The sequence below is a fragment of the Geotrypetes seraphini genome, chromosome 2, assembly GCF_902459505.1.
Source record: "Geotrypetes seraphini chromosome 2, aGeoSer1.1, whole genome shotgun sequence".
NCBI lineage: Eukaryota > Metazoa > Chordata > Amphibia > Gymnophiona > Dermophiidae > Geotrypetes > Geotrypetes seraphini.
This window is the reverse complement of record NC_047085.1, coordinates 208,230,585-208,255,017: the sequence shown is the minus strand read 5'-3', so window position 1 is coordinate 208,255,017 and position 24,433 is coordinate 208,230,585. Positions and strand designations below refer to the sequence as shown.

The window sequence follows — 24,433 nt, the reverse complement described above, 5'->3', positions numbered from 1 at the left end:
GATGCTTCTGGCCAGCCCCAGGAGGGCCTTTCCTCTGCCACGTTGGAAGTGATGTGATAGAGGAAGGACCCTGCCAGGGCTGACCAGAAGCAGCCTGTTTACGGCACTGCTTCTGCTCACCAACTGCTGCTGCTGCTTTGGATAAGGGAGGGAGGGAGTGGGGGGTTGTCAGGACTGGCTCTGCTGCTTTGGAAGCCAAAGGGGGAGGGAAGATTGTCAGACCAGCTGCCACTGCTGCTTTGGTAGAAGGAGGGAGGGAGGGGTGTTGTCAGGACTGGCTGCTGCTTTGGGGACTGGAGGGAAGGAGAGATTTGTGGTTGCCGCTGGTGCTTCAGGGGCTGGAAGGAGGGAAATTTGTGGGACCACTGATGTTTTGGGGGCTGGAGGGAGGGAGGGAGATTTATAGCTGCTGCTGATGTTTAGGGGCTGGAGGGAGGGAGGTTATTGTATCAGGAGCGCACAACTTTGGAGGGTTGAGGAGGATGGGAGACCATTATTATTATTATTATTTTACCGGTTGGTTGAGAGTACCGGTAAAAAACTTCTTCTTTAGCCTCCATATGTTGAGGAAAGTAAGATCCTGCTTTCATCATTCTCATTTCGCCATCCTCGTTCAATCCACCATCCTCTCTAAACTGGACTACTGCAACTCCATCTATATAAGCCTAACTAAGAAAAACCTCCATAGACTTCAGCTAATTCAGAGCGCCGCGGCCAAGCTTATTTTCGCAAAAGGCAAGTTCGATCACGTCTCCCCACTCCTCTCCAAGCTTCACTGGCTCCCAGTATACTCCAGAGTCCTCTATAAATGTGCCTGCATAGCCTTCAAGATTCTACATGGCGTCCTCCCTCCCGTTATCCCACTCTTTTGGAATTCCTCAAACCCACTCTCCACTAGATCCTCCCAAAAACTGAAACTATCTTTCCCATCTATAAAAGGTATATCCCGCGCAGGAAAACTTGGAACATCCCTCCCCTTTAGAACCACAGAACTCTGGAACAATCTCTCATCCCCACTCAGAAATTCTAGCTCCTTCCAATCCTTCCGCAAACACTTGAAAACTTGGCTCTTTTCCAAAATCTAATCATGACAGGGGTTGCCATTCAGCATATAACCAACAATTGGAAGAATTATAAAAACCTAAATTATACATTTTGGTGGAATACAATATGTCATATATTCAAAATGGAAAGAACAATAGCAATACAAAGAGGGACATATACTAAATTTATAAAAATATGGGGGCCATTGACAAAATATTGTAATGAATAAATAATTGGATTTTTCTTCTTCTTTTCAATATCTTTTAGGTGACACATATAGAGGGGGGGTAGTGAAAATAATTTTTACATAATATGATTTAATATAATATATAATATGTAATATATGATAGAAAAGTAATAGAAGGGTGGGGGGTGGGAGAGGGGATAAAAATATATTTAGAATATGATGTATTAGATATAAAAGTGATATTGTGTATTCATCAATTGTATTTTAATATTTTGTACACTTTATGTAAAACTTGAAAATAAAAAATAATAATATAAAAATCTAATCACCTCCCGTTCTCTAGTACCCTGTTCCCTCTCTATCTTCTCAGTCCCTCTCCTATATCCCTTCTTTGTAGTTCCTTTCCTCTCAACCTCTGTAAACCGTGCCGAGCTCTGCGCTTGCGGAGATGGTGCGGTATACAAACCTAAGGTTTAGTTTAGTTTAGTGGTTAATTGAATACCAGTTGTACAATTGTTGTTTTGTGAGAGTGTTCTTAAAATTCATTTTCTAGAATTGTGTTTTCTAGTGCAATAGATGTGTCATTCTGAACGAGCACTGGGCTGTTACCCATCCGTCCAGAATGACACACCTATCTACTAGAAAAGATACTGGCAAGGTTAAGAACCTAATCTTTCTTTTTCAGAGGCATATCCCAACCCATATTTATTTATTCAGTTTTACAACTCAGATTGTGCAAGGCGCTTTAAAATCATCTAACCTTACTTTTCCATGGACTATCAGGACTTCAAAGGACAAAGCACATTGCACTAGGAGTTTAAAAAAACTGATTGGAATGACATGTTATAGGAGAATTGGATTGAGCAGATTAGTATCATAGCAATAATTGTATCTATTTGATTTGCAGTCTGTGGAGTGCAGTATATGACAGTAGAATATGATAGATCTTCATATGCAAAATGTTCTTTAATAAATTGTTAATGAATCACCATTAATGGCCCTGTGAATCTTCATAGCCAGAACTTATTACCAGGCATTAGAGTGGCTTCTTTTGCATTCATCACCTGGAATATTTTTTTTCATAATGGAATGATGATGCTTAGTCAATGTTAAACTAAAGAATGGCTTCCCTAATCTCTTTTTTATTTTAGTATAAATGGTCAGTTATATTACCATGAATACCGTATTTTCACGTAGATAACGCGCACCCGTGTAAAACGCGCACACGGGTATAGCGCGCGGAAAACACAAAATTATGTACAGAAATTTTTGTATACCGCGCACACCCGTATACCGCGCATGCTGCCCGACTCTCCAGTCGCCCGCCCTGACTCTCCTCTCCCCCTTGAAGTCCTGTCCCCACCCTGAAAGCCTGATGCCCCCCCGACGTCCGATTCATCCCCCCCCCCGCAGGACCGCTCGCACCCACACCCCGAAGGACCGCTCACACGCACCCCCACCCTGAAGGACCACTCGCACCCCCACAGCCTCCCGACCCCCCCCCCATCATGTAGAAGCTCCTACCGGTGTCCTGCTGCTTCCCCTCTTGCCCCGCCGACTCCCCGACACGATCGGGGCAAGAGGGAGCTCAAGCCCTCTTGCCCCAGCCAACCGCGGCACCCCCGACACGATCGGGGCAAGAGGGAGCTCAAGCCCTCTTGCCCCCCCGACTCCCCGACACGATCGGGGCAAAAGGGAGGCCAAGCCCTCTTGCCCCGCCGACTCCCCAACTCCCCGACAATATCGGGCCAGGAGGGAGCCCAAGTCCTCCTGGCCCTGGCGACACCCCCCTAGTTGTTCGGGCCAGGAGGGAGCCCAAACCCTCCTGGCCACGGCGACCCCCTACCCCCACCCCGCACTACATTACGGGCAGGAGGGATCCCAGGCCCTCCTGCCCTCGACGCAAACCCCCCTCCCCCCAACGACCGCCCCCCCCAAGAACCTCCGACCGCCCCCCCAGCCGACCCGCGACCCCCCTGGCCGACCCCCACGACACCCCCACCCCCCTTCCCCGTACCTTTCTGTAGTTGGCCGGACAGACGGGAGCCAAACCCGCCTGTCCGGCAGGCAGCCAACGACGGAATGAGGCCGGATTGGCCCATCCGTCCCAAAGCTCCGCCTACTGGTGGGGCCTAAGGCGCCTGGGCCAATCAGAATAGGCCCGGGAGCCTTAGGTCCCTCCTGGGGGCGGGGCCTGAGGCACATGGTCGGGTTGGGCCCATGTGCCTCAGGCCCCGCCCCCAGGAGGGACCTAAGGCTCCCGGGCCTATTCTGATTGGCCCAGGCGCCTTAGGCCCCACCAGTAGCCGGAGCTTTGGGACGGATGGGCCAATCCGGCCTCATTCCGTCGTTGGCTGCCTGCCGGACAGGCGGGTTTGGCTCCCGTCTGTCCGGCCAACTACAGAAAGGTACGGGGAAGGGGGGTGGGGGTGTCGTGGGGGTCGGCCAGGGGGGTCGCGGGTCGGCTGGGGGGCGGTCGGAGGTTCTTGGGTGGGGCAGTCGTTGGGGGGAGGGGGGTTTGCGTCGAGGGCAGGAGGGCCTGGGATCCCTCCTGCTCGTAATGTAGTGCGGGGTGGGGGTAGGGGGTCGCCGTGGCCAGGAGGACTTGGGCTCCCTCCTGTCCCGATATTGTCGGGGAGTTGGGGAATCGGCGGGGCAAGAGGGCTTGGGCTCCTTTTTGCCCCGATCGTGTCGGGGAGTCGGAGGGGCAAGAGGGCTTGAGCTCCCTCTTGCCTCGATCGTGTCGGGGGTGCCACGGTTGGCTAGGGCAAGAGGGCTTGAGCTCCCTCTTGCCCTGATCGGGGAGTTGGCGGTCCTTCGGGGTGGGGGTGCGGGTGCGTGCGAGCGGTCCTGCGAGGGGTGAATCGGACGTCGGGGGGGGGGGAACTATGTAAAAAAAAATTTGTACAACGCGCTCACGCGTATACCGCGCAAGGGTATGCACGGTTTGTAAAAACACGTATAACGCGCGCGTTATATGCGTGAAAATACGGTACTGTATTTCCATAAGATGTTGCAACATCCATATTGCATTTGTCAGCGGTGTTCAATTATGAAGACTTGCACTGAGATTAGGGATGGATTCTATAAATGGCACCGTTCGGCGCAGTTGTCAATCAACCACTAGGTGCCTTTTATAGAATCATGCCTAGCGGTTCCTAAGCAAACTTAGGTGTGGCTAGGAATCCTAGACATAAGAGCAGGTGCCACTCCATTAAGCCTGCTTTTCATTTGCTTAATTTGGCGGCACCTATATCAAATGCATAATGACGCCTAACTCAACCATGCCTATTCGGTGTCCATAACCATGCTAACAAGGCATCGTAGGGCATCCTTAGGAGTGGAAGAGCACTTCCACTTAGGCATCGCTAGGCGTCCTAAGAGTTCGGCACCAAACGCTTAAATTGTTTAATTAATATTTTTTATAATTGGCTGAAAACTGAATTTAAAAATAAAAACTTGGCACGGATCCCGAATGTAGGTGTCACTAAGTGGCCGCAATTAGGGCGCTGTTTATAGAATACGACCCATAGTGCCTATCTGAACTAACTTAAAACTGACTGACTGAATTGGAAAACATTGTGTTAAGATTTCCTCTTTCTGTCTATATTTTTACCTATATGCTCCCTTCTGAATCTAAATAAATCAGGATATTGGGCTTCTTGTAAGGCTAAGTGAAATATGCAAGCATCTTATACTTGCAGCATAAAATCTGTTTTACTATTTGGAATGTAGCTAGGTACTTGGGATCTGGGTTGGCCACTGTTGGAAAAAGGATACTGGGCTTGATGGACCTTCAGTCTGTCCCAGTATGGCAATTTTTATTTTTTTAACATGGTTGTAAGTCTGTTTGAAAAATGTTTCCCATTCATTGTGTGTGAAAGAGAAGAGTTTAAATTCTTCAATGGCTTTTCTCCTCGTATATCCTTGTAACTATGTATTTATAGCTGTGACCTAACTGTATTAGTAACTGTACTGATCTATCTGTACTAGCAAGTCTACTGAATGTCTGTGTCAAACTGTCCATTTTAACTTCCTGGGTAACTGCCCCAATCTCTTGTGATGAATTTCGACCTTGCACTGAATAGGTAAAGGCAGAATAGAAAACCTGATTAACATAATATCCGTTTTCGAGCATTAAAATTAATTGCACAAAATGATATACAGGCCATCCATGGTTTAAGAACGCCCGACTTAACATCGGACTCGTACATATGAACTTGGGTCCTGCTTCTTCCTTCATTTGCCAATGCGACCCTCTTCCTCCCTTCCTGTCCCAACGTGCCCCTCTTCTTCTCTTCTGTGTCCCAACGCGCCTCTCGTCCTCCTTCTCACTTGCCTCTCTCCTGTGGGTGTTACTTAATGGTGGCCAGCTCCCTCCTCCAAATGCACTTCTCTTGTCAAAGTCGCGATCACTTTTTCTACACTTGGCCCGCAGCTGACTCTGAAGCCTTCCCTTCCTGTCCCAGTGCTTCCTTCTTCCTCTCTTCCATGTCCCAATGCACCTTTCATCCACCTCACTTGCTTCCCTTCTGGGGGTGTTACCTCCTCTGGCTGGCTCCCTCCTCCCTGCTTACTTCTCTTCGCAAAGCTGCTGTTATGGGTCCCGCACACGGCCTGCAGCTGACCTGGAAGCCTTTTCTCTTTGCTGGGAAGGTTTCCAGGTCAGTTGCGGGCCATATGCAGGACCTGCGTTCGCAGCTTTGAGAAGTATGGCAGAGAGGAGGTTGCTGATTAGAGGAGGTAACACCCACATGAGGGAGGCAAGTGAGAAGGAGGATGAGGGGCATGTTGGGACACAGAAGGGAGGAAGAGGGGCACATTGGGACAGGAAGGGAAGGCTTCCAAATAAGCAGCTGGTCACGTGTGAGAACTTCGGCCGTGACTTTAAGAGAAGTATGGCGGGGAGGAGGTAACACCCATGGGAGGGGTCAAGTGAGAAGGCGGACAAGGGGCGCGTTGGGACAAGGAAGGGAGGAAGAGGGGTGCATTGGGAAGGGAGAAAACTTCAGATAAAGGATGGAAGGAGGGAGGGAGGGGACATGAACTTGGAATACAATGGAGGGGAGCATGAACTTGGGACATAGGATGTATGAATGGAGGGACTGAGGTGGGAAAGGGAATAGAAAAGGAGAAATATTGAGCATAGGGGAGTCTGAGTGAGAGGGAGAGATAGATGGTGCACATGGGAAAATGAAGAAAGGAGAATTGTTGTGCATAGGGAGGGAAAGAGAAATATTGAATGTTGTAGTGAGGTACAGATGCATTGAGAAGACAGAGATGAGAGGGAGAAATGTTGGATGTAGTGGTGTAGAGGGACAATGGGACGGATGAAGAGTGAAAGTAAGTGTAAATCTATCTTTTCTTTCTATTTAAACTACAGTACTTTATTTTGAGGACCGTTTCTTTAATTTTTAATGTTCTTTAATGTTTTTATAGACTGGGTACTGTACAGAATCCGAGTTACATACAAATTCAACTTAAGAACGGCTTAAAAAACCGGAACCTGTTCTTAACCCGGGGACTGCCTGTACAGTACTTTGGCTGACTTTTTATAGCAAAATATTGCAGTAGATGAATATATAGCTTTTTTGGATAGTCTAGGCATTTGTGTCTTCAGGGTCAGTTGAATTTTATTATACAGTCGAGTCACATTATTATGACCACCACCTACCTCTGATATCAGGGATGCACACCCAATGAACAAATGCACATGTCATGTGCAGACTTCAAGGGTATATAAAGTGGAATGTCAGTAAGTTGAAAATATAGCAACCATGGCCGTCATGGGGAAAATTTATCGGGCATTGAAAAAGGATTGATCATTGGCTACTGGGCCAAAAGCAGCAGCACATTGGAAAAGGTGGAGTTTGTGAACTGTTCACGGGCTGCTGTGGTTAAAGTATAACGTGAGTGGACAAATAGAACCTTTTCGACAACCCAGTGTGGTAATTGGGGCAGCACATGTCATTGGTATGAAAAATAAGCGTCTGCTGCACAGATTGGTGCTGGCTGATCGACACATTACTGTGAAGCAACTCACCCTCCAAACGAACCAGGAGGCTTTCAGATGCATATCCAAAATGACTGTACAGCGAACCTGGTTGTGAATGGGGCTTGAGAGCAGACAGCTGGTGACTGCACCTATGATCTCAAGTGTTCATTGCAAAAAACGACTGCAATTTGCACAGGAATACAGAAAGTGGACTTGTACCGAGTGGTTGCCTTCTCTGATGAGTAATGTTTTAAGCTCCATCAAACCGCCGAGAACAAATACCCAGCAATCATTGTTGGACATACACAAGTTGTTGGCGGCAGCGTTAAGATCTGGGAAATCTTTTCTTGGTAAGATCTGGGTCCCTTGATACCTCTGGAGGGCACTCTCAACCAATATGGGTATCTCTCCATCCTTTCCATACATGTTGATGGTCTTCCCTATGGCCAATGGGATATAAGAACAGGACACTGTGACATATCATACTGCCAGAATTCTGTGCAGATTACAACCAAGACTTTCAGCTACTTCCCTGATATTTGATTTCCCTAGACCTTAACCCAATCAAGTACATTTGGGACCACCTCGATCAACATGTTCGATGACTGGATCCACCACCATGCACCCATCTGCAACTGTCGGATGCACTGCAGTCTGCATGGCTCCAGATACCTCTAGGAACCATCCAGCATCTTATTGAGCCACTCCTATGGCGTCTGGCTGCCGTCCGTGCTGCCAGAGGTGGTTATTAGCAGGTGTTCATAATAATGTGACTCGATTGTGAATATGAAAACAGCAGGAACATGCCAAGAAAAGGTAGCAGAGTATCAAATAGTGCATATGTATACTGGGAAAATGCATACATCCACTCCTGTAAAAGAAATATGGTTAGAAAATTATTTTTTAATTATTTTGCTAATATTTTGTCTGTTGAAGTTTAAACTTTGTCAAAGTGTCTCTTCCATGGTTTTTAAATCTTTAATATTCTTTTTCAGGTAAATGAATCCAAAACAATTCTAAAACTTTGTGATTTTGGATCAGCTTCACATGTTGCAGATAACGACATTACACCTTATCTTGTCAGTAGATTTTATCGAGCTCCTGAAATCAGTGAGTGGGTTTTTTTTCTATGTAATCGTTAAGATGGTATAGACCAGTGGTCTCAAACTCAAACCCTTTTCAGGGCCACATTTTGGATTTGTAGGTACTTGGAGGGCCTCAGAAAAAATAGTTAAAGTCAATTGTTCTGCCAACGATTGTTTATTTTTTTCAAAGACACCTACTCCTCCTGGTGAAAGCATATTGCATAATTTAGACCAGTGTATCGCAAACTGTGTGCCTCCTGAGATTTCAGGTGTGCTGTCAGGTGTGCTGTGACACACTGGTGAGGAGGAGAGTCATCCACGCCAGCTGACTGCCTACAGGACATTCCTCTCGCGGTGAGAGGCACGTCCTGTAGTAAGTCAACCGGCGCAGATGTGTCTCTTTTTGGCTGGCGTCTCTCCTCTCCCCGCACCTCCTGGATCCTTCCACCGAAGCGGGTCGCAGTCTGATGGGTGTCCGCACGCTTCCAGGTGCCTTCATGCTGGGGCACTAGATTTAGTGTGCCACCGGCTGGAAAGTTTGTGAGACACTGATTTAGACTGTAAGCAAGCCTTACCTTCTCTCTGGAGCAGACTAAAACCTATAAGTCCAAGCGTTTTCTTTCTTTTGACCCTAACCGGATGTTGGGTAGGCATTGGCAAATACACAATTTCTAATTGGCTAACAGATTACATCTCCATTACTTATGCCCAGGCTGGGCTGACTCCAGAGGCTTATGTCAAGGTTCATAATGTCAGAGCCATGGCATATCCATAGCCCACTTGAGATCAGCCTCCATAGAGGAGATTAGCAAAGCTGTAATATGGTCATCTGTCTACACATTCTCATCTTGCTACTGCTTTGAGAAGAACTCCCCATGTGATAGCCAGTTCAGTCAGATAGTCCTGCAGAATTTGTTTGGGTTCTAGAATCCAACTCCACCCCACTAGGCGCAGTTTTATTCTGTTCCAGGCTGCACCTTCACAATTAGTTTCAGGTTATTTAGCTTCAAGGCCTCAACATTTAGAATCCCTTTTATCCTGGTGGTGGTGTTTTCGGTGAGCCTGGTAGCTATGAGAATATGAAGGCCTGCTTATCCTCAGAGAAAACAGTTCTTTACCAGTAGCAGGTGTTCTTTGAGAACAGCAGGCCAAATATTTTTTCATATCCTCCCAACTTCTCTTGCAGTTGTTTACTTTGAGCTATTATATAAGACTGAGGGATCTCTGCTCATGTGTTGGGCAGTAAAGCACTTCCGCAGAAGTAAACTAAACTAAACCTTAAGTTTATATACCGCATCCTATCTACGGAAGTAGAACTCGGCACGGTTTACAAGAACTTAAATATAAGAAGGGACAGGAAAAGGTTTATATGAACTTATAAATAGAGTGGAAGAGTAAAGGGGAAAATAGAATTACATGTTAGAGAAGAGCCAAGTTTTCAGTTGCTTGCGGAATAAATGGAGGGAGCGCAGCGATGCTAGAAATTTTTAAAAGCATCTTGCTAGCAAGTGTCTACACTTAGCTCTGTCAGATGATATCACCTAGCTGTGAGAATATTTGGCCTGATGTCCTAAAAGATCACATGCTACAGGTAAGGAACCGCTTTTTTGTCCTAGCAGCTCCTTCCTATTCCTTTGAGCTTACAGGAGGGCCCGGATTTATTTTGTGGGGATGTAAACTTTTTATATTGCCTCCTGACTCTTCACCCAGTCATTGGGGTAAATCTTCAGGCACCACACAGCAGAACTGTATCCAAGCTGAGCCAGGTGGTAATGAATCTTAAGTTCTCCCACTAGGTGAGGTGTAGCCATGGATGGGCCTGAGTATGCCTGGGCCCACCCAGTTTGGACTCAGGCCCGCCCAGCAGCAGTGCACCTTTACCCAGCACCGGCATGGAGGGAACATGCTGGGCTTCTGTGGTTCTGACTGTGTCACTTTCTTCATGAGTTAGTGGCAGATTTCCACAGACTGCCTACTGCTAACCTGAAAGCCTCCCCTCTGCCACATCTTGCCCAGGTTGAAAAGTATAAAATTGCAACACAGTGGGCAGGACACAGAAGAGGGAAGGCTTCCGATTTAGCGGCATGCAGCTTTTGGAAATCACTGTTGCTGACTCATGAAGAGAACAATGCAGGCAGAGCCGCGACAGCCCAGCCTGTTCCTTTCATGCTGGCAAGAGGAGAGTTATGGGTGAAGTAGGATGAGGAGATGAAAGGGAGATGCTGAGTGGGGGGGGGGGGGGAAGAGAGAGAGAATTCCTGGACATGGGGTGGAAGGGGCTGGAGAGGAAGAGAGAAAGGCAACAAAGGGGTGGAGAGAAGTGGGAAAAGGATAAATCTTGTGGATAGGGGTGGGGGTAGGTCAAGAGAGGGAGAAAATGTTGAATATGGTGCTGGAGTAGAGGGAGATATGATACATTGGGGATAGGGGGAGAAATATTGGACATGATGGTGGAGGGGAGGAAGGGAATAATGTTGCGTAGATGGAGTGGGAAGAGAGATGTTGGACCCAGGGTACAAGAGAGAGAGAGATTATTGAATATTGGGGTAGATGAGAGGGAAGGACAGATATATAGAAGGTGGAGGGAGGAGAAAGAGAGCAATGTTGGATCCAGAAACAGAAGGGAATGATGGAGAGATTTATGAATGAGGGAAGAGAGGAAGAATGCTGGACCATGGGGGAGAGGGCAAGAGGGAAGAAGAGATGGGGAGATGAGACTATAAGGATGGGGAGAGGAAAAAGAGGGAGCAAATGCTTGGCCAGAAAGTTGGATGGAAGAAGAACTGGGAATGGTGGAACTATGTGGGAGAGGCCAGGAGAGGGTGGCAAGGAAATGAATGAGAGGATAGTGATTACAGAGGGTAGATATATGGTAATGGAAAGTAGATTAAAGATGAAAGAGAATAGAGTGCTGGGGAAGTAGGGAGATGGGAAGTGGGTGAGTTAGTGGGTGAGAGAAGAAGATGGAAATTTTATAGTTAGCTGAAAAGTAAAAAGGAGGAGAAGGGTGAGTTGACAGGCAGAAAAGAGGAAAGAGCTAAAAGGAGCAATCAGTATTTCAGAGGTAAGTAGAGAGGTGAGAGGAGAAAAGACAAATGACAGCAGTTGTTTCAAAGAGAATTAACAGATGACAGGAAACCAAAATGAGAACTGGAACTAAATTGGAGAAAGAAAGCATTTTATTATGAATGTTTTAAATTTTATATGTTAGCTTTAGGAAATTTGCATATTGTGTTCAGTAGAAAAGATATGCATTTCTGTTCTTATTTCTCACATTGCAGTACCTGCTAAGTTTCACTTCTTGGTATCCTCAGTTCATTTTTCTTTAAATATTTTTATTTCTAAGTTGTGCTCCCTTGTTCTGTATTTGGTGAGGTTCCATCAGTGTAATGGTAATGGCAGGTAGGAAAATTGGAGGGTAAGTAGGGAGGAGAGGGGATCAGGGAGGGGGGCTCTTTATTTTCTGATCTGAGCCCTAACACTGGTTTGACCCTTGCTATATAGCTGGTGGACAATCCCCAGCTGATGACTTCCTCCAGAGTTGGCCAAAACTCCCTTCTACCAAGCTCTGCGGTGGGCAACAGCATCCTTGAACCACCAACAACTAAGTATGGTGAGGTACTGGCATCAGTGGCATAGGATACTGCTGCTGCCGCCTGCCAAGCTTGGTAAAAGGGATTTCTGGCCAGACAAAGTCTTCAGCTGACAGATCTTGGGGTTCCTCAGTAGCTAAAATATTTCTATTTTAAGGTGTGGGTAGGGCATAGCAGAGAAAATCTTGTACCCACCTACCCACCTTGGTCTCAGGCTCACCCAAAATTGGATGTCTGGCTACACCTCTACTAGTTAATGAACCACCAGGCAACCGAAGAGCAAATGTTTTTAAACTATTAAAAATATGTTCACTTTATATTATTTGCTTTTCATTTAGAGTTGACTTCATATTCCTGGTTTAGATTTGTACTTGGCTAAAGTGTATCTGTTTTGTCTGATCATGAAGCCTTAATAAGTCTTGATGCTAGTGCATTCAGTTGCACTTTTATAGCACACAACCATAAAGCCATAGACTGCAGAATTTTCCTTTACCTAATTAGCATTTTAGAGGTCATTCCAGTTGACTTAAAAAACGACCTTAAAATTAAATTTAGTATATTTCTTTCATAGTTTATTTTCTATTATAGGCATTGTTGAAAGTATTTACATCACCAATATATTCACATCATCTGTATGTGTTTCCTTTAATTTATTAGTTATGAATTCTCAAGTTCAGCAAATAAGTAAACATTTGTATAAAATACAACTGGGATACAGAAAAAGATAAGGAAAAAAAGAAGAAAAAAGAGCAACCTCAATTGAGTGAAATCCTCAAAATAAAGGGGGCCAAAAAAGAAAAACAATCAACAGTGAACAAAATTATTGCGAGTTGTACCCAAATAACCCAGCTAATCATAGTCAGTAGACAAAAAACGCAATTCCTACCAAATTCTTATTATTTAGAAATGGTTTAATTGATTAAGCACAAAGAAAATATCCTCTACTCCACTATATTTTTTTTAAAAAAGTATTTACAAGGGAATTTTAAGCAAAAGATTGCCCACATGTTGAGCATTGCCAATCTAAGAAGCAAAATTTGATTTTTCCTTTTCGAGTTTCTTTGGTGACATCAGTGAATTTCCTCACCACATGATGACTTGGTATACAAAGTTAAGCTTTAGTTTAGTTTAGTTTACCATCATTTGGGGAAAAACAGCAAAATATTTTGTATCAGATTTCAAATTTTGTTCCAAACAGACTTAGGAGCTCCTTTTACAAAGGCTCGCTAAGTGTTTTAGTGCACGCTACAATATCGCACACGTTGAACGCTAATGCCTCCATAGAGCTCGCGTTAGTATTTTTTGTGCAGCGCTAGTTTGCACGCACCTTAGTAGAATCCTGAGAGACCACTTCATAATGGTCTCATTATGTTTTTCTTTTGCCCTCAAAGCTTTCATTAATAGTGTTATAAAAACTAGATTTGGCTCAGGTACATCAGGTTTTTCCCTGTTTTCTTAGGGCTTACAGTTTAAGTTTGTACCTGAGACAGTGAGTCCAAGTCCACAAGGATTTGAACCCCTGGCTTCTCTGAGGCTCAGCTCTCTATCTCAACTATAAAGCATACTCTGTGACATATTGTGGTCATGCTGTCAACTCTGCCGCCCAGTGATTCTCTTTGTATAAATGGAAATTAATGTAGAAATTGTGGTGCTACCTGTTTCATGTGATTTGATGTCTAGCCATAATGCAACTCTGGTTATTTTGTGTTTTGATGACAAATCTGATTATATTTATGTAAATCTGTTTCAGTTATAGGAAAACCTTATGATTATGGCATAGATATGTGGTCTGTAGGCTGTACTCTCTATGAACTTTATAATGGAAAAATATTATTCCCTGGTAAAACTAATAACCACATGTTGAAACTTGCTATGGACCTGAAAGGAAAGATGCCCAATAAGGTAAGAAAAACATATAATTAAAAGATATGTTCAGGGTGGATTTGATTTAAATCAATTTAAATCACTAGTCAGAAAGACTTGATTTAAAGCAAGCATGGGATGTTCTTTTTTTTACAGAAAGACTCATTCTTGCTGGTATTATCTTAATATTTACAACCAGTTAAGACTTTATGTTTTTGAAAAATAACTTCATATTAGTTTTATAGTTATATCAAAAAAATTACTGATTTGGTTATACTATTAGAAATACATAAATAAATAATTGAGATTATTTTGAGGTAAACTGTCTCTAGTTTAATAGGTTAATCATATTTGGACAACATTTCTGCTATATTTTATTGCACTGAGAAAAATAATCATTAGCTTAATAATTTAAATAGTTTTATTTAACCAAAATAATAACATTCTAGCCTATGTATTTGCTTATAAATATCCACGTAAACTGATGGTTAAACAAAATATCTTTAAAAAAAGACTATCAGCCAGGTTCACACATGATACACTTAAAATACTGTCTTCTGTAACTCACTCATCTTCTTCATTTTGTTTGTTCATAATCTGGAAAAGAAAAAACAAGATTTCCTGCTTTATCGTGTCTCAAACAATTTCTCAGTTTAGAATGAATGAGTCCAAAGGGAGAGAATATTCTTTTTATGTTAGCAGAAAAAGTGTTTAACTCCTCCCCACCCACCCCTTGCCTGATCTCTGATTTAAAATTCCTTTAACCAATTAGAAGGCAACAAACATAATTACCTATTAACTCTTTAAAAATGTCTGAGAAATCCTTAGAGGGTAACCTACCAATTACAACATTGCAAAATAATAATAAAAATGAAACATTACCATAACCTAACATATAACTAGCAGATCTCCCGTAACAACTTAAAAAAAAAATCACCAATATTAAGATGCAAGCAGCAGTCTAGCAGCAAGATGGGGGTTATCCAGTCTTTTGCACTGTCACATGTTTGATTATCACTTAGTTGGTGAGAGGTCTTATGTTTGTGCTTGGTGTAAAAAGGTTGTAGCACTCAGGAAACAGGCCTGATCTCTTGAGACTAAAGTAGCAGACTTGGAGGAGCTAAGGGAGACAGAGAGGTACATAGAGGAGACCTACAGGGACATTGTAGAAAAGTCACATCTCCAGTCTGGCAGCCTCTGTGCTGCCTTGGAGGAGGGAGGTCTTCTTAAAGGAGGTCATTACCCTGGTGAAGTAAGAGGCAATCCTGTAGCCAGGACCTGTCCAACAGGGGAGGCAATGTCCTCTTTCACCATGGATGTTTCTCCAGGAGCTTCTGCCCAAGAGGGAAAGGTTAGGATAGCCGTTATAGTGGGAAATTCAATCATTAAGCATGCAGATAGGTGGGTGGCTGGTGGATGTAAGGATTGCTTGGTTACTTGCCTGCCTGCATCACCTCAATAAGATTTTAGACAGTGCTGGGGTTGGAACCTGCTGTCTTGGAACATATGTGTACCAATGACATAAAGAAATGCGGTAGGGAGGTTTTGGAAGCCAAATTTAGGCTCTTAGGTAGGAAGTTGAAATCCAGAACCTCCAGGGTAGCATTTTCAGAAGTGCTCCCTGTTCTAAGCGCAGGTCACATAAGACAGGCAAAGCTGCAGAGTCTCAATGCATGAATGAGGCAATGGTACAAGGAGGAGGGTTTTAGATTTGTTAGGAACTGGGTGACATGCTGGGGAAGGGGGAGCCTATTCTGCAAAGATGGGCTCCCCCTTAACCAGGGTGGGACCAGGCTGCTAGCGTCAACATTTAAAAAGGAGATAGAGCAGCTTTTAAACTAGAACCTGTTGATGTTTGGAAAATTTTGGGAAGTATAGTCTGCAGACCTGTTTTATCTGATTCTATAACCCAGTCATTATTCTATGTAGCGTACAGGGCATATTGGACACCTTACAGGGTCTTTAGAATGTCTGCACAAGGTTCTAGTTTATGCTAGACTTGTAAATCAGGTGTAGGTACTTTTTCTCATATGCTATTTGAATGCATTGTCATTGAGTCATTTTGGGATGCAATTTGGCAACGAATTCAAGATATATTTGGATTTCATGCTGTATTAATGTATAAAATTGTTATTTTGCACTCAGCTGCTGTACCGCATTTAGTTCAAAAATATAAGGCTAAATGAGTGTAGCTATCCAACAGGTTTTATCAGAGTGGAAAAATAGCACTGCACTCTTTCAGCATGGTGATCCGGTATTTGTTTAATTCATAAATAGGAGCTAGCTTTCATAAGATGGAGTAATGTTCAATGTTTTCAGAGGGCTTGGACTTTTTTGGATAACTATTGTAATTTACATGTTGTAGAATTTTCAGTTTAACCTTGAACTCCCAGTTTGCCATTTGTTGTATTTTGTTGGAGGAGGGGAAGCTAATGGGTGATCTTTGTACTGTTTAAAATCAATAAAATATATATTAAAATGAAATTAGAGAAACTGGGGGAAGGCCGGCAGTCACTCAAAAGAACATGGTTTGGGACAAGATATCTTTAAAAGATATCATAAAAGGGAAGACAGAGCATCTGGATAGAGAGATTGCGATACAGGCTGCAGTAGACCAGGTTTCCTTAAATTCAGAGCAGGCTGATTTTAAAGTTTGCAAATTATCTATGCCTACTGCTGCGCAACTTGTAAATAGATATGACAAACACTATTTCTGTGTTGCTTGATAGACCGGTATAGTTCCTTATGGATGGGTATTATACCTCACTGCTACCAGCAGGTGGAGACTGAGATCAAACTTGTATATCAGTATAGCATTCCCCTCTACTAATCCAGTCTTCCTCCGTCTCCAGTAGCAGAGTGGTAGGCTAATTTCGGCTCCCCTCTTAGCCCTGTTGGATTTTTGGACTCCTGGTTCCCCTTTTGTGCCGGATAGAGCTTGAGCGGGTCCTGTTTGGGGATCCTTCCAATCTCGAGGGTGTTAAACCCGGAGGGTCTCGTGCTGGGTCCCTCCCCCCACCTTCCTCCACCTCCCTATATTTTTGTAGAGGGGCCTCAGCCGGCGGCCTTGCCCCTGGTTGGTCAGCCCTCCAGTTTGAGAGCCGTGGAGTCTGTTCTGTAAGTAAAAAATAAATAAATAAATCCTGAGGTGTGCCGGTCTAAAGGGCTCATTTGTCTTTATAACTGCCTTTTATCTGTTTTTTTCTCATCTAACCGGCACTTTCTTTGCAGCTAGGGCACTTTCACACGATGAGCACTTTTAAAAGGAAAAAGTGCTAATTGTGCTCCAGACGTGAGATACTCGCAGCCAGTTTGTGCAAGCGTTGTGCAGGCTGGAGTGTTGGGGAAGCCTCGTTGGCAGTGGATGCTGGCAGCCGGGGCACCCTGTCGAAGGTACCTCGCGACCCCCAACACCCACGCGTAGGGTTCCCCAGCCGACGACGGTCAGGGAGAAAAGGATTCCCTTGCCGCTGGAATGGCTGGGGATTCCCTTGTCACGTTGGCCTGTTCCTCGGCTTCAGTGTCAGTAAAGTCCCAGGCTTTTCAGATGCAACAGGCCACAGGAGCTCCGATTTTGGCGGTTTCAGGTCCAATTTCGGCGGGAACCTCCTCCTTCACTTCAGTGACCTCAGGTGACCTTCTCCCTGTTCTGGAAATACAGGGGCAAGGTATGGCAGGGTCCCCTGTTGTGGCAGGGAGTCCCTTGGGGGACGCCAGGGGTTTTCCCCCTGACTTTTTAATGGCACTTTGTAAAGCTTATGTACTGGTGGCAGGAGGTTCTGTGTCCACTCCGGGTTGGGGGGGATTCCCTCGACGCATACACAGTGGCGGTTTTGCCCCCTCTACTCCTCTCTCATCCCAATGCCCTAGGGCCTCTTTGTTTTCGAGCCTTTGGCGAGCCTGTTTCTGGCTGGGGACATTCGATCACAGTTTTACTCGACCCTTGGTGAAAAAAGTGATTCCTTCATTCTTGTATTGGCGTTTTTCCCTTCGATATTAAAGCCATGTAACCCCCTTCAAACGACTACGTATCAGAGCTGCTCTGAAGCCCCTGGAGACACAATTAGCCATTGTGGTCACAGGCTACGAACTCACTCACAAAACATCTTCAGGTCACTTTCCTACTTCATCAATCTCTTCAGTGGTGGCTACAACCTACCAACCTGTCCAGAGGCCTCCTATTCCATGTTCCTCCACATCAGAAAATTCAACAGATGTATCCATGTATGCATGTGGAGCTCACCTAGATGGCCTTCACACAGGATTCTTGGAGTCCTCAAGAAAGATCCCTTCACATCAATCTTCTGGAGCTCCGTGCTATTCACAGTGCTGTTCACACTTTTCAAGATCGCCTCCTGAATCAATTAATAGTCAGAACAGACAATCATGTAACCATGTACTATGCCAGGAGGCAATACGGATCTGGTCTTGGGTGATTATACGCAACATCTTTCTCAAGGCAGTGCATCTAGCAGGCAAACAGAATGCTCTAGCAGACAAATTAAGCAGATTCTTTCAACCTCACAAGTGGTCACTCAGTTCAACTATACTGCATCAAATCGTCTTGACTTGGTGGCACAGGGGGAGGAGAGGGAGATATGCATGGTGAGGGGAGAGGATGGAATTGCACTTAATGGAGGGGAGGAAGGGAGAGATGGTACATGGAGGGGGGATATAGAGAATTGACATAGGACACAAGGAAGGGAAAGAGGTGTTGGGCATATGGGTAGATAAGAGGGAGAGAGAGACGCAGGAGATGGAAGGGGAGAAGGAGAGAAATGTTAGATTCAGGAGCAGAATGGAGAGATGCCTGGAAATGAGAGTGAGGGAAGAGAGTGGGAGAGTGCATTAGGGAAGAGAGAGGGAGATGTCAGACTATGAGAGTGGGGAGGAGATAATGGACTGTAAGGATGGAGGAAGGAAGATGCTGAGAATGGTAGAACCCTGAGAGGGTGGCAGAGAAACAGACAAGAGGATAGATATAACAGAAGGTAAAAATATGGTAATTGAGGTACTTTGAAGATGAAAGGGAATGGAGATATGAGGAAGGAATGAGATGGGGAATGGGAGAGAAGGAAATTTGATTGGTAACTGAAAAGTGGAAAAGAGAAGGGTAAGAAAGGGGCAGAATAGAGCTAAAAAGGAATGATCAAAAGGATAGCAGCCACTTGAAGGAGAATTAGCAGACGACAGGAAAGCAGAAAAAAGAAACTGGAACTAACATGATGGAAAAATAAAACACCCAGAAAATAAAGGTAGAAGAAAAACATTTTATTTTAACTGTTTAAATGGAATATGGATAATGATAAGCAAAAATAGTGTTTAAATTTTGACAAATAAACTTGCAGAATTTGCTAATTTTTTGCACAGAATTTTGAATTTTTACATACAGAATTCTGCTAGGAGTAAACAAAGAGATAGAAAGGGGTGAGAGGAAGAAATCTTGCAAATGGTAGAGGGGAGGGGGAGAAAAATGTTGGACATGGAGAGAGAGAAAGAAATGTCGCACATGATAATGGAGAGGAGGAAGGGAGAGATGCTGCATGGAGGAGAATAGAGAGGTTTGACCCAGGGCACAAGGCAGGGAGAGTGAGCGAGAGAGAGATAGTAGATAGTGGGAAAAAAACAGAAATGTTGGATATGGCAGTGGAAGGAAAGATACTGAGACGAAAGGTGAATGGTGAACACGGGGAAAGAAGAAACCAGAGCATGGGAACAACGTGATTTGAATAATAAGATGACCAGACAACAAAAGGTAGAAAAAATAATTTTATTTTCTATTTTGCATTTACATTATGTCAGATTTGAGATGTGTAATGTATCCTGCCAGAGCTGGTGTTAGTGAGCGTAAGCTAGGACCTAACAGAGAGAGGAAAAGTTTTTTTTTGTTTACACCACAGCACTAGTGTGGGTCTGGAGAGGGCAAAGTGGGGTAGGTGAAAAAGCTATAAAAATAAACCTGCCAGGCCATTTAAAAAAATCACTTGATTCGGCAGGAAAAGTAATCAAATTGAAAAATCAGTTCAGTAGGCCATATCGAATCAAATTTTTTCCCTTGTATCGGGCAACACTAATGCCAACTAGGGAGTCCTACATGTGAGAATATGTAGTGGGATAAAGCAGTTAGTTATCTGTAACAGATGTTATCCAAGGACAGCAGGCAGATATTCGCACAACCCTTCCTGAACTGTTGCTCCTGTGAGCCAACATCGTGCAGGAAGGTACTCGTGCATTCATGGTACGGGCAGTCTGAAGATTCCCAAAGAAGTTAAAGTGACAGTATACTTTATCACTGTCCATACCGGGCTTCGTGGATGACATCACCCACATGTGAGAATATCTGCCAGCTGTCCCTGGATAACACCTGTTATATAAACATAGCATGACATAACATAACATTTTATTTGTATACCGCAATACACTGTGAAGTTCGATGCAGTTAACAGGATTTAAGTAGAAACCATACATGCTCCTACTTTACTTGAACTTCTTCCCTCACCTCTCATGTACAGTCTTCTACTTAATTCCTGTTAACTGCATCAAACTTCACAGTGTATTGCGGTATAAAAATAAAAGTTATGGCTGGAATTTGCATATATTTGCTTGAGGAGAGAGCTGTTGACTAAAAGGCTTATGTGCATCTGTTTAGGACCTTTTTGAGAGTTTGAGGAATAGTAAGTGGGAGGGAGGCCTGGCAAACTCTTAGTCAGGCCAAGCACGCTATATTTTATGGGGGGGTGACTCCTCTCACCCTAACTGAAATGCACTCCTTGAAGAGAGATCTCTGGCTGGTTTCAGCCTCTTAGTTTGAGACTGAACTCTAAGGACTTTCAGAGATCAGACTCCACAGGTGACCCTTGAGGTTAATTCCCTCCCGCCCACACCAAGGCGGAACTTTTTTGGCTCGTCAGCCAACCAGGAACAGGACATTTCTTTGGTAGGATTTTTCTGTTCTTTCTTTTTTCTTCCAGGTGTAAGTAGCATATTTTTTGCTCCATAAGATGCACTTTTTCCTCCCAAAAAGTGGGTGGAAATAAGGGTGCGTCTTCTAGAGCGAATATAACCAAATTTCCCCCCCCCCCCGGTACTTTTAAGTCTAGACCCGCAGGCCCGCCGTTCATTTCCTCCCTCCATCAGGTGCAGCACTGCTCCGCCAATGTTAAAAGGCGCCGCGTCAAAATCGGAGACCTGCCACGTTCCGTCTGCCTTGGTCCCGTACGTCAGAGAAGGGGCGAAACCGCGGCAGAGGGAACATGCTACAGTGGCACCAGGGCTGTTTAGAGGCAGCAGAGAAGTCTGTTTAGGTGGACGTAAGTCTTGTGAGAGTCTGGTACAGGGCAGAGGAGGGGGAGGATCGCAAGGCTGTTTCTTTCCTTGAATGGACTTTATTCTGCAGCGTAGTTGAGGCGGAAGGACTAGGTGTAGCGATCCTGTTCGCTTCTGCCGACTTCAAAGGTTTCCCTCCAGTCTCCGCTGACTTCTTCAGACCCTGGGGGGGAGGGAATGTGAATGGATGTGGTGGTTATGACACAACCATATTGGGCTCCGCCTCCAATTTCGATGCGGCTCCTTTTACATTGCCAGAGCTGCGCTGTCCCTGGAGATAATAATAATAATTTATTGTTTATATACCGCCAAAATAGTTCGAGGCGGTTTACAATAAGAAGAGCTGGACATTCAACGAAAAGAACAATGAAGTCTTTGAGTACATGAATATTTGTAGGGAGGAGGGGAGACAGAGTAAAGTCACATTGAAGGGGCGGTTTACAATAAGAAGGGCTGGAAATTCAGCGGGAGAAAGCAGTGAAGTCTTTGAGTACATGAATATTGGTAGGGGGAAGGGAGGCAGAGTAAGGTCACATTGTGGGGCATCTAGTACAAGTAAGTGGGATGCAGGGAAAGGCTTTAGGAATTATTGGTCACAAATCGGTTAAATAGGTTGGTTTTAACTAGTTTTCTGAAGTTGAGGAAGGATGAGGAGTGCTTGATGATGCTGCTTAGCCAGTCGTTCTGTTGACTTGCTTGGAAGGCAAGAGTTCTGTCAAGGAATCTTTTGTATTGGCAGGTTTTTATTGTAGGGTGGCTAAACATACGTATTCTGTGTGTAGGCCTGGTAGAGCAATCTAGTTTAAAGTGGGAGACCAGGTATAGAGGGGCTAGACCGAGAATGGTTTTGAAACAAAGGCAGGTGAATCTGAATAATACTCTTGCCTCCAGGGGCAGCCAGTGGAGTTTTTGATAGTAGGGGTTATGTGATCCCATTTCTTTATGCCAAAAATCAATCGCACAGCTGAGTCTTTGAATGGTTTTCTTGAGAGACCCTAGATAAATGATGTTACAATAGTCAAGTAGGTTTAAAATGGAGGATTGCACCAGTAAGCAGAATGATGTTGTGTCGAAATACTTTCTGATGGTTCTTAGTTTCCACAGTGTCGAGAATCCTTTTTTGATCAGTAGCTCTGAGTGCATATCTAGAGTGAGATAGCGGTCCAGTGTCACTCCCAGGATTTTTATGGTATCGACAATAGGGAAGTTCTGTCCGTTCAGGGCTATTGTAGTATCTTTGATTTTGTCATTTGGGCTTGCCAGGAAGAATTTGATTTTTTCAGAGTTGAGTTTCAGTTTGAACTCCGTCATCCATGTTTTGATTTGTTTTAAAGTTGGTGCTAGATGATTCTTCGTCTCAGGAGTCAGGCTTGTTAGGGGCAGGACTATGATGATGTCATCAGCCTAGATGTAAAATTTGATTTTTAATTTTTGCAGTAGATTCACCAATGTTGAACAGAGTGGGGGATAGGGGGGAACCCTATGGGACTCCGCATGGGTTTACCCAGCTGGAGGATTGGATATTGTCGCTATAGACTCGGTATGATCGTTTAGTCAAGAAGCCTTGGAACCATTTTAGTACATTGCCTGAGAGACCAATTGTCTCCAAGCAGTCAATTAGGATGGTGTGGTCAACTAAGTCGAAGGCACTGCTTAGGTCTAACTAAAGGATTAGTGTACTAGAACCTTGGCTGAATAGATTCAGGAGGGAATCCAGTAATGCAGCAATAACCGTTTCCGTGCTGAACACGGATCGAAAACCTGATTGGTTGTTGTGAAGTATGCTGAATTTGTCCAGGTGTGTTATTAAATCCTGGTTTACCAAGCCTTCTATAAGCTTTACAAAAAAGGGAATGTTTGCGATGGGTCTGTAATTAGATGTCAGCTTGATAGATTCCTTGGGATTTTTTACAATCGGTGTGATTAGGATGTATCCTAACTCCTCGGGAAATGTACCAAACATTAATAGGGAGGAGAGCCAATCGTGTAACGTGGCTTTGAAGGTGACTGGAGCAGCTTTCATGACGTTTGATGGGCAGCTGTCTAATCTGCAGTACGAATCGACATATTTTGAGAAGTATTTGCAGAAGTGATTCCAGGTAGGGATAGAAAAGTTGTTCCAGTACATGTCTACTCTGGGTTCATCTATGTGTTGGGCAATTGGGTAGTTCAGGTGGTTGGTTGTAGAGAATGGTAGGTTGGATCTTAGGATATTGATTTTGTTTTTAAAAAATTCAGCCAGCGCCTCGGCTAATGGTGGGGAGTCAGTAGTGTGGCGTGAAAAGGCCTGTATATCGTAGAGATTGTTAACTAATTTAAATAGGTTCTTGGTGTTGGTGTTGGGATGGTCTATTTTTTTTTGCGTAGAAATTTGTGCGTTTTGTAGTTATAAGTTTTTGGTTGTGTAGTTGATTGGTGCCTTTGGGGCCTGCCTGAGTGTCATGATTGGATTGTTGCTGACATCAGGGCCTGCCTTCTTCATGGCCTGCCTTCTTCCTGGATGGTTGTTTTCGACTGTTGGGCCCTTCTTTGGCCTCTGGCCCTCTCCTGCTTCCTGTCTCAGACCACTGGGGAAGGTGCCTGTCTTCAGCTGCCAGGAAGGAGGGAGGGAAGAGAAGAAGAAAGGAGACCATGACAAGCGAGTTATCAAAAGACAACCAGAGCCTGGGACCACAACATAATTTGAATAATGACCAGACAACAAAAAGTAGAATAAATGATTTTATGTCAGATATGTCAAATTTGAAATTCGGGAGGGGGACAGGGTACAGAGCCTGGCAGGAAGTGAGGGGGGCTAGGTGCAGGGGGACTAGGTGCAGAGCCTGGTATATATTAGTAAAGAATTTGGTTCAGAATGTTTTTTTTTCTTGTTTTCCTCCTCTGAATCTAGAGTGCGTCTTATGTTCAAGTGTGTCTTATGGAGTGGAAAAATACGCTACTTCTGCAACCACAGTATGGCTGGGAAACATCGTGTCACCAAAGCTGCTGCTCAGGTTACAGCTTCTCTGTGCGTACAGAAAATGTTACCCAGGCAGAGGAAGTGGTTCCATGTGCAAGCTGTCTTCAGCTTGAATCCTTAGTGAAGGAAGTAAAGGAACTGAGGGAGGAGGTGGAAGACTGAGAAGCATCCATGAGAATGAGTGGTACATTGATGAAATGGTTCATGAGGCGTCAAAGATTTCCAGCAGTGGGAAAGAAGAGGCTGTGCTAAGGGAAGACAGCTGGATGGACCCTGAAAGATTGGTTCTGTGACTCCACCCGCCCTTGAACTGAAGAACTGGTATGCTGCCCTGGAAGTGGAAGAGATGAGAACTTCCCAGGGAGAGGAAGGACCAAAGCT

The 24,433-nt window shown here is 44.4% G+C and overlaps 1 protein-coding gene across 1 annotated transcript in view; it reads left to right on the top strand.

The window, feature by feature from the left end:
- PRPF4B (pre-mRNA processing factor 4B) overlaps positions 1–24,433 on the top strand; it is a 194,203-nt gene that overhangs the window by 152,703 nt on the left and 17,067 nt on the right. The window contains 2 exon segments of the mRNA XM_033934823.1: positions 8,222–8,336; positions 13,655–13,806. Coding sequence (XP_033790714.1) covers positions 8,222–8,336; positions 13,655–13,806 — 267 coding nt within the window.